Source organism: Bison bison, unplaced genomic scaffold (assembly GCF_000754665.1).
Source record: "Bison bison bison isolate TAMUID 2011002044 unplaced genomic scaffold, Bison_UMD1.0 scf7180017864162, whole genome shotgun sequence".
NCBI lineage: Eukaryota > Metazoa > Chordata > Mammalia > Artiodactyla > Bovidae > Bison > Bison bison.
In genome coordinates, this window is record NW_011494734.1 from 3,376,184 (window position 1) to 3,392,138 (window position 15,955).

The window sequence follows — 15,955 nt, forward strand, 5'->3', positions numbered from 1 at the left end:
CTTCTTTTAAGAAGAGTAGTTTTTTCAAAATACAGTCTACTCAATAACTTAATAGTTCTGTGATAATTATCTTATTATCTCTTAAAATAATACTCTTTCATGTATCTGGTTTATAGCACATAAAAATCTTCAGAAAATAAAGTTTATTCTGCATGCTATACAAGAACACAAGCCTTAATCAAGAAGGCTTAAGACCTCAGGGATACTTTCTAAAAACATTCTAACACCCTAGGAGATCTGTTTTATTTCATCAGCCTGGCAGGCCTGGAAGAAAACATCATCAGTCTAACTAAATATACACAAAGACAGAACCGAAGGTCCTGGAAAAACACAAAGGAGCAAAAATCTTTCTACACAAAAAGTGGTGGTGTGGAACCTAAAAAGGGAGTTCTCACAAGATTATTAACAGGCACATACAATGAGAGATGGGAAGAAGGTGGCAAGTTTCTAGGCCACTCAACTGATGGAAAGCAGGCACAGGCAGGGCTCCCGTTCTTAATAGCTGGAGGAAGCTGCCCACAGGCCACCTAGTCCCAAGATGCCCCCTGCTGCAAAGCAGACATACTCTAGCATCCTTAGCTGCTTTTCATTTTAGTTTGGAGAAACTTGTGATGACTAGTTTTAATTAGAATTTATAAGGAAGGAGTCACTATTGAAGAAAGACTGAGAGAATTGGCGTTTCATGCCTGCATATGGCAGCTTTGTCTCATGTTAGGTGCGAATACATATTTCTCTACGCCTCTGTTTCTGTATTAAACAAATGGTAAGAGATCTCCTACCTTTCCATTAGATGCTATCAAGTTTCCTAAGGTAATGAAAACATAATCTTGTAGGCATCAATTAACTTTGTAATAATACAGCACAGTGTTTTTGTCTGTTTCAGGAACGGAAGACTGTCACCAAGACAAAATTGTAATGAAGTCTGAACTCCCAGCCTCCCATGAATTCACTTTACCCCTTCTTGTACTGATCCTCTACTTCTAAAGCCAAGAGAGGAGAAGCCTTATAAAGGTTATAAACAACACCCTGCAGCTTCTCTCAGATAAGTATTCTTCTATGAAAAATAGTAAGGGAGCAAGAGGAAGAAAAACCTAGTTTGGATTTTTTTTTTTTTTTTGCTTTCTGCCTGATTTCCATTAAACTCGTCACTCAATTTCATTTCACTCCAGAGTTATTTTTTTAAAAGCTTCTGGGAAGTAAATTTACTTTCTAGGCTGGTCTCAGGTTAATCTTAACTATGTAAAGTTACTAGGACAAAGGAACATTTTAACTAATAACCTATCCATTAAAAAAAATTCTTTAGCTCCCTTTATTTTTTTTTAGGCAGTCTCTCTGAGAATGATTCTGAATTGTTTCACTGGGATGCAATTTGCACTTCAAGTCAGAACAAAGTTTAAAAAAAAATGTCCACAGTATAAAAAGAATCCCATTTAGATAAGAAGTGAGTCAATTCAGCAGCATGGGAGAGTAGTCCTGATTCTTTGGTTGTACCACAGAGAAATTGCTGCGAGAGGAAGGCGGAAACTCACATGCTGCTGTTTTTAATCTGGCTTGGTCACAGAAACCCCAGACCGGTTTCCCTCCCGCTGACTCATCTGCAAAGTGGACAGTGTTAAAGACAAAGCAGGGTATTTTTTCTCTTGTAGCATGGCAGCCTGGGGGCCAAACTCAAACCTTACCATTTCGGCAGCAGCTGAAAGGTCAAGACTTTGTAGTTTGCCTGCCAGTTCATCCAGAAGGCGGGCCTGCTCCTCCTGTTTCTCTCTGAACTGCGACTCTCGCTCCAATATAAAATCTTCCACCCTGTCTCTAGTGAGGGCTGACTCCTCCACCGTGCTGTTGGAATTTGTGGTGGAGGCATTCACACGCTCCTCAGCCTCTAGAGACATCTGGAAATACTTGGTAATGCTGTCCAAGGCTCCTAGAGCATGAGATGAAATTGCCCACAGTTAATCCCCTTGTACCCAATCTCCCTAAATTGACCATATGGTTTTGTTTTAAAATTCAAAGAATAAAAACCTTAAAGAAATACAACTTTCTTCTCATGATCAATGAATATACTTTGTCCCATTGGCACCTAACTGTGGCTCTGGAGGATGCCAAACATCTGGATTAAAAAATTAAGTCAATCATGAAGATTTTGTTCCTACACAGGCAAGCATCCAGTTCTTTCTAAATAGCTGGTGTGAGACAACTTGTAGATTACATGTCCAGATGAGTTTTCCCTTTTCTCATTTAACTGTTTATATCCACTCAAATGGCTAATGTTATATACATAAAACAGCCTGACATGTTTTGGCTTTAAAGGAACTAGCTAAAAAAAAAAAAAATGTAATCATGCATAAAACAGGATGCATAGAGTGATCTGACATATTTTACTTTCTTTTGCTTTGTGGGGAGAGGGTCCTATATAATATGGCCTACAATATCAATAAATGATTTGCAAATGTGATTTCCTGGTCAAGTAACATTCTTGAATATAAAATGATTTGCAGAAGTATCAACTTGATTTCTTAACTTTTTATAAGAGCCCCTTTTCAAGTCATATGAAGGTCAACCACTAAATGGGATGCCATTCTAACAAAGACCACTGCCCACTCCATGCAGTCCCGTCTGTGCCCCACATCCCACACTGACAAAATGACTTTAATCCTCCTTTGTGCCAGAGACTCAATGAGGAAAAGCTTTAAAATTATTACAAAGCACTTACTTTTCTTCTGAAAGTGCTCCATTAAGTATTTGCATTAAAAAAATGCTCACCCCGAATATCTGAATTTTTGATAAATTCCAACTGTTCAGCAAGCTCTTTCACTGTGTTATCTAGACTTTCTGCTTCTGCCTGTAGAGTATCTAGTTGTCTGGCTGTGCTGTTGTTTTGCATAGCTGTGTCAGACAAATCCACTTCTACTTGTGCCATCTTTTCTGTGACATCTTTAGTTAGTTTCCTGTAAAGAGAAGGGTAAATGAACTTAAGGGCAAGAAAGTCAAGGGAAAATGAGAAGTCTCATTTTTACATTTTCCCCTAATACTGTATCCATTACTCTGTAATTTCAAATTGATTCAGTAGTTTATAACAGTTCATCTTCAAGTACTGGTTTTAATCTTATCATTAAGAGATTATGTTAAATCTAATGATTTTTCTTTCTTCAACGCTTTGAAGGAAAACACAGCAGTTCCACTCAGCTGTGTTGTGACAGATGGGCTATTTGAGGGATTCTCAATATCTGATGTAACATGAGCACAGATCCAGAGCATGCGTCCCACTCTGTAACATAAGCAGCTGCAAGCCCATACAATTCCACAAACTCAAAAGACATAAGTGACTCCCATGTAGAATTATGGCTCCCAGTCACCTGCCAAAAACACTCCTATCTGAACCTCAGGGATCTCCTTCAAGATAAGACATGCAGAAAGAAAGCCCCATGGCCACCAGGAAGACAGTGGAAACAAGGCAAAGAAGCTTTTCATACACACCCCCCTTCAGACAAAGTCCCATCAAAGGAGCCACCTTCCACCAACAAAGCAACCCTTTCATTTTTCCTGAGAAAGAAAGCAGCATCACTGAGGATGGAATATGATAACCGTTTACTTTGCACAATATTTCGTTTGGAATGCAAACCCAACTGCCTTTGTTCTGTATCTTCTGTCTCCAAAGCTGTAGTTTAGGCATCTATTTGTAAATTACTCGCATATGCAGTGCGCAGGTGTGTACATATCACAAAGAAAGTGCAAATCACGAAGACCTCAGCTCTGGGTATCACCTAATGGAGTGTAATTGTCCTCTCAGGGATATAATCATATAAAAAACTGGGAAAATGTAGAGATGCTGAAAGGTTGGAGGCCATTTGAAAAATGATATTTAAGGCTGAGATAATACCATGACCCAACTCAAAGGAAAAGTGCTTAAAAGGATTTGTGGGTTAAATTACATTTTGTAAACCTGATGGCTTTTTTTCCTGACCTGAGGCTAGTTTCTTTTTTTTCCAGTGCTTTGCTTTTATTAATCTGTTGATTCCCAGAAGGCTTTCATTTCTCCTCAGGTCTCATATAATGTTATAATTAAAAAAAAAAAAAAAATCAAACCTTACATTGTAGATTTTTAAATAATGCCACTCAGGATCCTAAAACATGCATCCTTGGATACTGTGTTGGAAATAGATTAATGAAATTAGTTTTCCTGAGATGATTACAATCTGTGTGATTAGATGAAGAGCGAAGGTAGAACCAGAGCTGCCGGTGGAATGTAATCGCTCTTCTGGCAGGCTCCCGAAGGATCCCAGAGTTTTTTGTTCTCCCTTAAGGTGCATGACGCCAAGGCCAAGAATCATTTCTTAAATGGGGTTGCATTCAGACCAGGGCCTTTTAAGGCTTGTTATCGCTACATGTAAGAAGGCTGAGCTGTACTGTGGTCTTTTTTTAATGAGGTAAAATTCCTCATTAAATGCATTATCGCCTCACATCAGACATCTCCTAACACCCTGATCAACCACATGATCTTGGGCACAAGATCTGAGGCTTGAAGTCAAGGGACCAGTTACTTTAAATCTAGAAGTTGTAGAAAGGACCTCCTACAAGGTACTTGAGCTAATGTCAGCTGTTAGCTTCCTGCTTCTCGTACACAGTGTGGAGATGAATGAAAAGTCCGTCTGACTTCTTAGAGATGCTGATTAAAGTACCATCACACAAAATTGCTCCTGTAGTTCTGGCATAATGTACTATTGCCTGAATGTATAGGATTTAGCCATGAAACAAAGCCCCTGCTCCTGCCAAATGGGGAATCTATAATAAAAACTCATAGCATTTGGAGAAGCACAAATGCTCCATATCCTTTCCTGTTTTGTCCTTTAGCCTAGATCTTATTTTGCTGTTTTGGGGGTCCTTTCTGGCAAAGGGAGTTGGAATGTTTGAGAACAGGAAAGATAACTGGGAGAAATGGGAAAAAAATAATCTCATAAAAGTTCAGCATCACTCAGCTCAATTCTCTCTGCTTTCACTGGCAAAATACACACTTTCCAATCAGAGATATGATTGCCCAGAGAAGGACTAAGAAGAGGAATTTTCATCGTAGGGAATCTGTTAAAATTGGATGAATGAAGCACAGCTCTAGTGGACCAATAGCTGAGCAGTAGAAATAACCTAGAAATAGGAGTCTTACTTGTGGTAATGGAATTTCCCTGGAAGTAGCAAAACATATGACAACAACTTATATTTATAATGTTTTCTGCAATTACATTACCATTTCATAGATTAATCCTTTTGTTACTCTGTAAGGAAAAAGTTAAGAGTATCCTCCCCTCTGCCGCAGGTGAGAAGGGAGGCCTGGAAGTGTGTGAGTCATTTTAGTTCACAAGCCTAGCAAGTAACCCAGTTGTGACTGTTATGGATCCTTTGGCTCTGTATCCAGACCTTCTACTGCCAAAGAGTTATTGTTTGCAGAGAAAAGTGCTGAATATAACGTGTACACATTCTGCACTGCAGTCCCCACAACTCTGGGTCCATTCGCCCCCAAGCCCAGAGCAGTGACTGCCAGAAAATGAATGCCCAGCATCTATTTTCACTCACAGCACTGACCACCCCTCCTGATGGAAGCACCGTGCTGTTGATTCACCAAGTTGAAACAACATCGTGAGCTGTTACTCTGGCTTATCAACTACTTACTCTGCTTCCTCAAAGAGATTCCCGATGTTCTTCAGTGGCTCGGCAGCTGGGCTCTGGGCCAGGATGTCTCTGATCTCGTTGACTTTCTTCTCCACCGAGTCCACAGTCTCCCGGTAAGGCCCAATCACACCACTGATCTTCAAGGCCTTGGCTTTCTCCAGGAACTTCTGGGTCCTGTTGGTCAACTCAGCGATGATCACGTCCCAAAGAGCAAAGCACTGGTGGCAGGGTGTGCAGTCGGGAAAGACGCCCGAGTAGCCCCGGGTGCACTTGTCACAGCGTGGGCCCTCCACGCCCTCCACACACACACACTGGCCAGTGGACTGGTCACACTGCGGTGTCTCGATGCCCCTGGGGTCGCAGTCACAGGCTAGAAGGGAGACAGCAATGCTGGCTGAGCCACTAGAGCCCAAACAGCCACTAGGCAGTTATACCCTCAGCCACTGTTACACAGGAAGGTCTGTACATGGCCTACGGCAGTTTACCAATGACCCTCACAGAGACTATAGCTGCTCCCCCAACAACACGCGGTACCTCAACCCTGGCTAGCTGCTGCTTAACAATATAGTGATAATAAATTTTTCTTTAAGTGAACACCATTGTGCATCATTGTACTTGCCTCTGTACAACTGGTTTACATGCATCGTCTCACTTAATCCTCACAATAACCCTATGGGATCCAAGTATTACAATCATCAGTTTTATAGATGTGAAAACTGAGGTCTAGAGAGATTATGTGACTGCCAAGTCTTGCAGCAGGGAAACGGCCAAGCCAGGAGTCTAACTCAGCACTTTGCAGCTCCAGAGTCTGTGCTTTTAAGCTCTGTCTTGCCTCTGCTCCCCTTTTTTTGACCTGTCTGTAGATCCTGTCAGGAAAGGACAGGGTCTGTCAGGTGATACCCTAAAGATGTGAGGCCTCTGGCCTAAGATAGAGCAGTGATGAGCAAGCAACATACCAACATCCCTCTACCCGTTCACAGAACAGTGAACGGTTGATGAAATGCAATAAGGTTGATAAAGAGAAAACTAAATGAGAAAGAAGTCTCAGGAATTCTAAGCGTCTGGTTAAAAGGCTTTCAATTAAGTATCATCTAACTTGTGTGTGCCTGCCATTGCACTAACCACCCCCAGCGCTAAGAGCAGAGGCTCATAAAACATCTGAAGTGCAAAGGCCTTGGGAGCCATTCAGTGCCAACCTCTCACTGGCCCAGTAGGGTTGGCATCTGAGGCACTGCGCCACTGAACCCCGGCTCAGAGTCCCAAAGCTCGGATGACTAACTTGGTTTTCTATCAACACTTGACATTTGTATAGTTCAGTGTTTGAATAACAAAGGCCTGCAGGTGGCACTAGGGGTAAAGAACCTGTCTGCTGGCGCAGGAAACGTAAGAGACTCGGGTTTGACCCGTGGGTCGTGAAGATCCCCTGGAGAAGGAAGTGGCCACCTGCTCCAGTACTCTTGCCTGGAAAATACCATGGACAGAGGAGCCTGGCGGACCTCAGTCTATGAATCGCAGAGTTGGACACAACTGAGCATGCACACACACACACACACCCCTTATCCCTGGCCTTAAACTCCTTCTGGGAAAAGGTGGGGATAAAAATAAAAACAAAGATCCTATTTCCCTAAGTAGATTGTGGACTCCAAGGGCAGAGGTACACCTTTAACCATCTTTCCATTCTCAGCTCTGTGCACAGGGTTAACTCTCAAACTGGAGCTCAACTGTCTGCCAAACGAGGCTCTACCCTCACTTTTGATACAGGCATAAAAGAGACATCAACACACCCCCTACAAAAGAAAATAATTTTCCTAGGACTCAATTGTGGCAAAGCACAACAATGTTCACTGCAGCACTACTATATATGAAACAGATAACCAACCAGGACCTACTATAGAGCACAGGGAACTATACAATATTTTGTAATAATGCATAGTAGGAAATATACATATAACCGAAAATATACATATAACTGAATCACTGTGCTGTACACCTGACACTAATACAACATTGGAAAATCAACTACATTTCGATTAAAAACCAAAAAACCCTTCCTGAGTCAATAGTATTGTCTCCAAAAGACTTTCTAATGAAACATTTTCCAGAACCAGTTTCATGGATGGTCCTGGAAACAAAATACTCCACCTTCCAAAGCCAGAAAGATGTGTGTTTGTGGACTGGACCATTCACCTGACTCTCCTCACACCCTGCTTTGTATTGTTCCTTTAGCTTTTCCTGGCCTCTGTTTGCCAACTACAATCCGCGATCTCAAGCACCAAGTTTGAGTAGAACAGTGTTGTAATAAACACTCAGGCTGCCTGCTGGTGAATCCTGCCTTCCCCACACCCGACCCTAGCTGGGACAAAAACTGAGTCATGCTTTCCATGTCTATAAGGGATAATGATTATACCTAGCCACTCTTAGGATTGCTTTCAGGATGAAATGAGAGTTCTGTGATCAAGTAGCTTTGGGAAATTCTACGTTCTCCTTTTGAAAATTCAAAACAAACAGCATGTTAAAAACTCAGAAGAGTTCTGCATTAAAAACCCTGTTCCACATTTTTTTTTTTACCCAGTCATATCCCAAACTCATTATACTGTGGGATCTTTTTCTAGTGGAATACCTAATGACACCCCCCCGCCTCAAAAAAAAAAAAAGAAAGGGAAAGACTTGGGAAAACCATTGCCTCCATCAGTTTCTAAAATCAAAGAGACTGGGAAGAACTCGGCTAATGCTTGTATCTGAAGGTCTGTGTTGTTTAGCCTTCAGGAACGGATTTCCATATCATCTCATAGAATTTAGTCATCTTCCAGAAAGCTGTAAGTTACCTAGGTCATCTAAGTCCTAGCCTCTCAAACTCCAGCAGGCATCAGAATCATGTACAGGGCTCATTTAACACATTCGCCCCATTTCTCCCCACAGATCTGGAATCAGTGGGGCCTGAGAATTTATATTTCTAGTAGTTGCCAAGAGATGCTGATATTGAGGGTCACTATACCCCATTTTGAGAAGTACTGACCATGTAATCTTCCCAGCTGTTCACCTTCCTTTTGCATGTTAAGTGTATGTGTGTGTGTGTGTGTGTGGAGGCAGGGAGTGGAGCAATCATGACCTTCTAGTTCACCAGTGTAAGCTGATGAATGGACCTAAGGACTTGTGTAAGCAGAGGGCCTTTGATGCCATTTGAAATGAATGAGGCTGTCAGGTGCTCCTGTCCTGCAGGCCCCAGTGGGGAGCTCTGTGTGGGGCCTCACGTGGCCCAGCAGATCTGTCCTACTTTTTTTTGGCCGCACTATAGGATGTAGGATCTTAGTTCCCCAACCAGGGATCGAACCCATGCCCCCTGCATTGGAAGCAGAGAATCTTAACCACTGGACCACCAGGGAAGCCCCAGATCTGTCCTGCTTTACTGTTATGCTGGAGACAACAGTGCCAGATGGTGCATATGCTTTTAGTTTGCTTAGAAAATCTTTCTTTCCTGAAGATAATGCAAAGGTGTAGTCCCAAAGAGGTTTTCACTGAATTCATGCTGGGGGCAAGGGATGTGTGCATACATTGACTTTATTTTTAATTTCTCTAACAAGTGTTCATTTATGTCATTGGAATAGGCATGTCTTGCTCTCATTCTGTCATGGCCTCTTTGAGGGGGAAAATATTGGTCCCAAACTGTGGGATTTAAAAGGCAAGTGGCCTCTCATTACGACTTTCCTTGTCTTTCACACAGCTACGTGTTTTCTCATTGGAAGAATACCTACCTATGACTTAAGTCTTCCCAGAAGCATATTGCTAATGAGACAACAGCAGAAAGTCTAAAACTGTGCCCTCCAACAAGTCACTTCAACAGAAAGGTTAGCAATGGAAGGCATATTTGGCAAATGATTACATAATGTGAAAAAAGCGGTCACGTTCTTTTCCCAAAATCTACCTAATTCTCATCCTAGCTGATCTCTGGACCCTGCCCTTCAAGACCAGTGTCCCAGAGGGTGGGCAATGCTCTGGCACCTCCAGAGACCAGGACCCATTTGCTGACCACATTCCTTTCTTCCATTTGAAAAGCAGAGTCAAATTTCATAGATGGCTGGACTGCAGTTTCATCACTGAAAAAGTCTGACTACCTAAAAATGCATTAGGTTTTCATTTCAAACTGAAGCTGGTGAATTGTTAAGCGCCAGTGGACATGTGCTTCCTTCTTTTATTAAGCTTCCAGAACTGCTTCTCTGATGGGGTCACCTTGGAGGCAAGTACTAAAAGGCCCAAACTTATGACCTTGTAAAAAATACCCACTAAGAGTATCTTCCTTTCTGCTGAAGCAGAAAGGTTGGTTCTCACCTGACAGTTTAAAACTTTACAGACAGTAAAGCTGTGAAGGAGACTCTCCAACCTCACATACACTGGGACTGGGAAAATTTATCAAGTAATTGTACTGGTTGTCTCCGACAGGGCCAATGTGTTTTCTCCTCTTTAGGGGAAGGGATAGGAGTCCAGGGGACCTGCAACTCAGTGTGGCTTTAAAGAATGGCATTATTAGGTGAAGGACCAAAACCTTTCTCTTGGAAAGGACTATATATAGTGAAAGCTGTTGCCTGATTTTTAAGATGAACAAATCATGAAGATGAAGAACAGCATTCTAAAAATGAGACTGTCATCATTTTAATGAGCCATGAGAATTCCACCTTCCTATATAAATATATTCTTGGTTACATGGGCAGTGGGTCATCTCTATTTTTACTAAGTTTTCTCCTCATTTAAAACAAGAGGTACAAACTATTAAGTATAAAATAAGCTACAAGGAGGGATTCCCTGGTGGTCCAGTGGTGAAGAATCCACCTTGCAATGCAGGGGACACGGGTTCAATCCCTGGTTGGGGAACTAAGATTCCATATGCTGCAGGGCAACTGAGCCTGTGTGTTACACCTACTGAGCTGGAGCACTCTGGAACACATGTGCCACAACTACAGAGCCTGAGCAACCAGAGACCATGACACAGCTGGAGGGCCCACATGCCACAACCAAAGACCCCACGTGACACAATGAAGAAGACTGCCACCACCAAGACCTGACGCAGCCAAATAAATAAGTACATAAAATAAGCTACAAGGATATATTGCACAACAGAGGGAATATAGTCACTATTAAGAAAAAAAGCTATAAATGGAGCATAACCTTTAAAAATTGTTAATCACTATATTGGACACCTGTAACTTATATACTATTGTACAGCAATGATACTTCAACTAAAAAATTAATAAAACATGATCTCTAAGAGGTTGGTAGATGAAAAATAGTGTACCCATTTTACAGACTCTGAGATCTGGAAGAAACTGTCAGCAAGGAAACAGCAGAATGGGAAATAGCCTACGTGCCTCTTTCTTAGCAAGTGTCCCTTTCTGCTTTCTTCGTATCCGTCCCTTCTTGTCTGTAGACCTCCTCTGCCCACTGAAGAAAGTCCATCCTCAAGGGCTTTCCACCATCTGATGGCACTGAATCTCCTCTGTCTCTCCATGAAGACAGTTCCCATGACACCTGCTGAGGGACTCCGGTCCCTGCCTGGCTTCCCCCCGCCCTGATGCCTGCAGAGTTCAGCACCTCTCGTTTCCTGCTGGCTGCCCCCTATAACACCTGCAGAGTTCAGCACCTCTCGTTTCCTGCCCTCCTGCAGCTTCACGCGCTGTTTCCCCCCGGAGCCTACAAGGTGCCCTGATCAGGGAGCGGCCCTCCTCCCCAGTGTCCACTCCCCTCTGGGCACACTGGGCAGTCACTCAGGCTTGTGTTGGTCCCCACACCTTTCCTTTTGAACTTGAAGCTGCCTGGGGACCAAGAGAGTGCTCTCCTCACATCAGGGGACAGGGTTTACTCATTTTTGTCATGAACCTGCCTCAATAGATCCCAGGGGATGTGCTCTCATGCCAAAGGTTAATTCTTGCTTTACTTCGGCATTTCTATTTTACTCTAAGGGAAATTTCAGTACTTTCTAATCTCTGAAATGTGATTTTCTTTTTCTGTAAATTCTCTAACCTCCTCCAGTCCCACGTGTTTTTTTTTTTTAATTTTTTTGCCTCAGTAGTATGATTTTAAATGGAAGTTTCAAAAGTTTTGAAACGGAAGTTGGAGAATGAATAGGATTCATCTGCAGAAATGAGCTGGCTGGCTGGCCCAGGAGATGGTAAACGTTTTCTATAAAAGGCTCCATCACAACTCCTCAACACTGGCCCTGCAGCAGAAAGGGAGCCCGGACACTATGGACAAACCAGGGCATGACTGTGCTCCAGTCAAACTCTACTGAAGGGGGCTGTGAGCTGGATCTGGTACGTGGCTATGGACAAGCCTTCCCTCTACTAACGAAAATATCTGCAATTCTCTAAAGAGTCAAATTAAATCTGACTTCCTGAGCCATCCTGGAAATAAAGCAAAAAGGTGGGTGATTATAAAGGAATCCCAGCCTGAGAAAAGATGACAAGCATTAAAAAAACAAATTATGTCTGAGCAAAACTGTGCTTCGATTTTCTACCAAAAACTACTGGAAATGAGAAACAAGCAGGATGAAAAAAACAGCCAGAGCCTCTCACCTATGGCCCCTATTTCCAATCAGCCTGGCCTTTCCCAAGAGCCAGAGGCCTTGCCTCTGCGGTCTGCCAGTCAACAGAAGATTCCTCCTACGACCCTTTGACTCCTCAGGGTATGGGGCAGAGCTCTGGGCAGAGGTTTTTCTCGGGCACGTTCAGGACTGGGTGGGCGAGCTCCTCTCCATCCAGCACAGTGACGGGCTTGTTCAGACTCGGCACTGTCGGCCAAGAGCCCCAACCCGCCTGGACAATGGGAACATTCAACAATTCACGAGCTGGAGGCTCAGCTCGTTTGTCTTTGACATAACTCCATTTTTTTCCATAAGGAGAATACTTAGCTATGACTTAAGTCTTTCTATAAGCATATTGTTAGTGAAGTGGCTCCAGAAAGTCTGAACTTGTGCCTTGTTCAACCGAAAGGTTTGAAATTCACTCCTGGGCAGTGAGTGACTTAATCTGAGAAGACTGTTCACATTTTCATTCCCCATAGTTCAATCTAATTTCAGATAACACCTACTTGTGTTCCCGCTGGTTGCTGGAGCCTGTCCCTTCAATCTCTTGCCCTCGCATTTGCACTGGTGATTGTGTTCCTGAACTCGATCTGCTCCTGCATTCTTGTCCCTGCCCTCATCAGATTATTCTGGTCTTGCTCCAACAGCTATCTATCCTGTGTGCACAGGGCCCATAGCTGGCCAGGACTCCCCCACTGCATGCTGCAGTCAATTCTTGCCCTTTCTAGGTGCCTTGTCAGTTATGAACTTCCTTCATGGGGTGTCAAAAGCATTTGGGTCTCCACAGTTTCTTATGTAACAGGCTGACCTTTCCTTTGCGTAAAACAAACAAAAGAAGTTGGCGAACATCAATGCCATGGATTTCTCTCCTTGCAAAATTTCTAAAACATGATCTCACTTTTGACCTAAACAAGTTGATACTGTGCTTATAAGCCACAATTTCTTTGGCAGATTTAGAGGTGAAGGTTTAAAGATAAAAGGGTAAGGGGTAAAGTTCTGAGTGTTAAGTGAACAATCCTCTGATTGACTCTGACTCTGGGAAACAGGCTTTTCATGCTAACAAAGCTTAGATGGAGCAAAAGGTCAGAAAGCTTTGGCAGTCAAAGCTATTTTGCCAATGACACACGCTGACAGAATCAGGCTATAAGCATGATAGAGCCATTATCTGGAGAAAATCAAGCCCCTGGGGCAGTATACGATTGAGAAATTTAACAAAATAGTGGTGAAGTCCTGAAGAAACCAGATTTTAAGCAGGATTTTACTTGCTAGGGACCTCCTAGAACAAGTGGTCCACTGAATATCATGGACCTTCTAAAGGAAGTGAGAAAATCAGGTTCCATTAAGAACCAACGTCGGGGACTGAAGAATGATATATATGAATACATCTGTATATCTACACAGCCCTCGTCATCTCCTCTGTGGAGCAAACATTCGTCTCATCCAAGAGTGGCGCAGACCCTTCTGGCTACACAGCGAATGAAAGAAACAAATCACAGGCCATTGGTTCTGGTCATGTCTACTGCTTGAATCTTTGGACTTAGTTCAGGAACATATGAGCTGACTCTGAAACAACATGCAGCTTCTAGATTTGTGACTTTCAGCAGAAGATTCTGAATGAACTGCTAACCTATATTATTTCTCACTACAGTTCAGTCTAAAAAAGAGATTTTTTAAAAAAATGTAGTGTCCAACAGGGACCCAGAATTTCATACGTATAATGAAGAAAATATATCAAAGAGCAAATAAGAAAGTACAAAAGATATTTATCCATAGTTATAAACTTAAAACATAAGGAAGAAAACCCAAGTAGGAAAGAAAGAAGAGGAAAACAGTATAGGAACAGTCTACTAAAATCTTCTCCAAGAATGCTTTAAGATCTGAAAAATAACCTGGCAGGAAAAATACTGCAACAGCATAAAAATTAAGCAATCCTTCTGATTCACATGCCTGTAGCAATATCTTGTTCTTAAGAAAACATCAAGCTTTCCCTCAAAGTCCTAGTTAGTCACAAGCCTAAGGGAGAATCTGGGTTTTCGTCACATTTAACACATGTGGTGGTCCTGTCTCCCGCTCCTTTGTTGCACATGAGGGTTCTAGGACGTTACCCTCCGAGTTCTTGCTGGTGGGGGTGACAGTTGAGGGCTTTAACTGTCAGCACTATCTGCTTGTTTCACTGGGATCAAACCATCTTACCAGAATGCTTGTGCTGACAAGGAAGCTTACCCCAAAATACTATTAGGGGGGAATCCATGTGCAGAACTTGATGCTCATTTTGCTTAAAAGCATTTTAAAAAGCCATTCTGATTACTCAGCCATAAAAACAGAATGAAATAATGCCATTTGCAGCAACATGGACAGACCTAGAGATAATCACACTAAGTGAGTCAGAGAAAGACAAAGACTCTATGAATCACTTACATGTGGAATCTAAAAAAACAGTACAAATGAACTTATTTACTGAACAGAAAAAGACCTACAGACACAGAAAATAAGCTTATGGTTATAAAAGGGAAAGGTGGCGGTGGGGAAGGGATAGATTATGAGGTTGGGATTAACACATACACAGCTATATGTGAAACAGAAAAACAACAAAGACCTATGTACAGCGCGGAACTATATTCAGTACCTTGTAATAACACATAAGGGAAAAGAATCTGGAAAATACGTATATATAACTGATTCACTAAGATGTACATCTGAAATATTGTCAATCAACTATGTGTTCATGGCTCTGCGTCCGACTCTTTGCAACCCCATGGTTGCGAAAGTCAGCCACATCAAACAACTGCCAGGCTCCTCTGTCCAAGGGATTCTCTAGGCAAGTATCCTGGAGTAGGTTGCCATGGCCTGCCCCAGGGATGGAACCCGAGTCTCCAGCATTGCAGGCAGACGCTTACTGTCCGAGTCACCAAGGAAATCAACTATGCTTCAACTTAAAAAATAGTAAAAAATACAGCCATTCTGTGTGATCTGGAGTGTGTAGGTATGCTTGTCTGTACCGAGGCAGACAAGCCTCAGCCCTGGGGAGCGAAGCCAGCAGTCAGCAGGCCCACTTTTACCAGCTACACGTCTCCATGTAGGTGGAGATGGGTTCCAGGTTTTGTGGTTGTTAAACAATGAGCATGCTTTCTTTCGTAATTCAGCCTAGTTCTTATAGACAAGTTCATTTGTGCTGTGCCGGACAGAAAGCTCCCACAGACACCCGGCCCATCCACTCGCGAGTCCGGCGCCCATGCTCACCTCGGCACTCCACGCTGGGGTCCCCCCAGAAGAGCTCCTGGCACTCGCTGCAGGTGCGGCCTCCGAAGCCAGGCATGCAGTGGCACTGCCCTGTGAACTGAGGCCAAAGACAGACCTGTGTCAGATCAGCTGCAAGGCCGGGAGACCTAACGGCCTGCCCGAGAAGACCTCGCGCCTGACCTGACCGAGCACAGGGAACCTCACCCCGATCGTGGGTGCCAAGGGCCCCAGGCTGGCATCTCCTAACCGCTCCTCTGCAAGTGGGGTTGGGAAGGCCCAGAGCAGGTTCCCTTTTGTTGACATGTTTCCTCACTCATATCCTCATACGTCACTCACAAGCCTGGACCACCTGTGACTGTGTGTGGCACACCGTTCTGTGTGTGTCAGGGAATAGGAGAACTTTCTACAATGTTGGCTATTGTTATGTGGCCCGTTTCAGGCTCTGCGGCTAAGAAAAAAAAGTCTGATTCAGCAGCCAGGTATTGG

General features: G+C 43.1%; 2 protein-coding genes across 2 annotated transcripts in view; one reads left to right on the top strand and one right to left on the bottom strand.

Moving 5' to 3' along the window:
• The window catches only part of DLD (dihydrolipoamide dehydrogenase), a 44,087-nt gene extending 42,678 nt beyond the window's left edge, over positions 1-1,409 (top strand). Inside the window, exon 15 of the transcript XR_825406.1 lies at positions 884-1,409. The gene's annotated coding sequence lies outside the window, so the exon portion shown is untranslated. The remainder of the gene's footprint in view (positions 1-883) is intronic.
• LAMB1 (laminin, beta 1) overlaps positions 1-15,955 on the bottom strand; it is a 77,839-nt gene that overhangs the window by 10,184 nt on the left and 51,700 nt on the right. Inside the window, exons 24-27 of the mRNA XM_010841477.1 lie at positions 15,470-15,566; positions 5,659-6,028; positions 2,761-2,945; positions 1,680-1,921 (exon numbers count right to left, since the gene is read on the bottom strand). Coding sequence (XP_010839779.1) covers positions 1,680-1,921; positions 2,761-2,945; positions 5,659-6,028; positions 15,470-15,566 — 894 coding nt within the window. The remainder of the gene's footprint in view (positions 1-1,679; positions 1,922-2,760; positions 2,946-5,658; positions 6,029-15,469; positions 15,567-15,955) is intronic.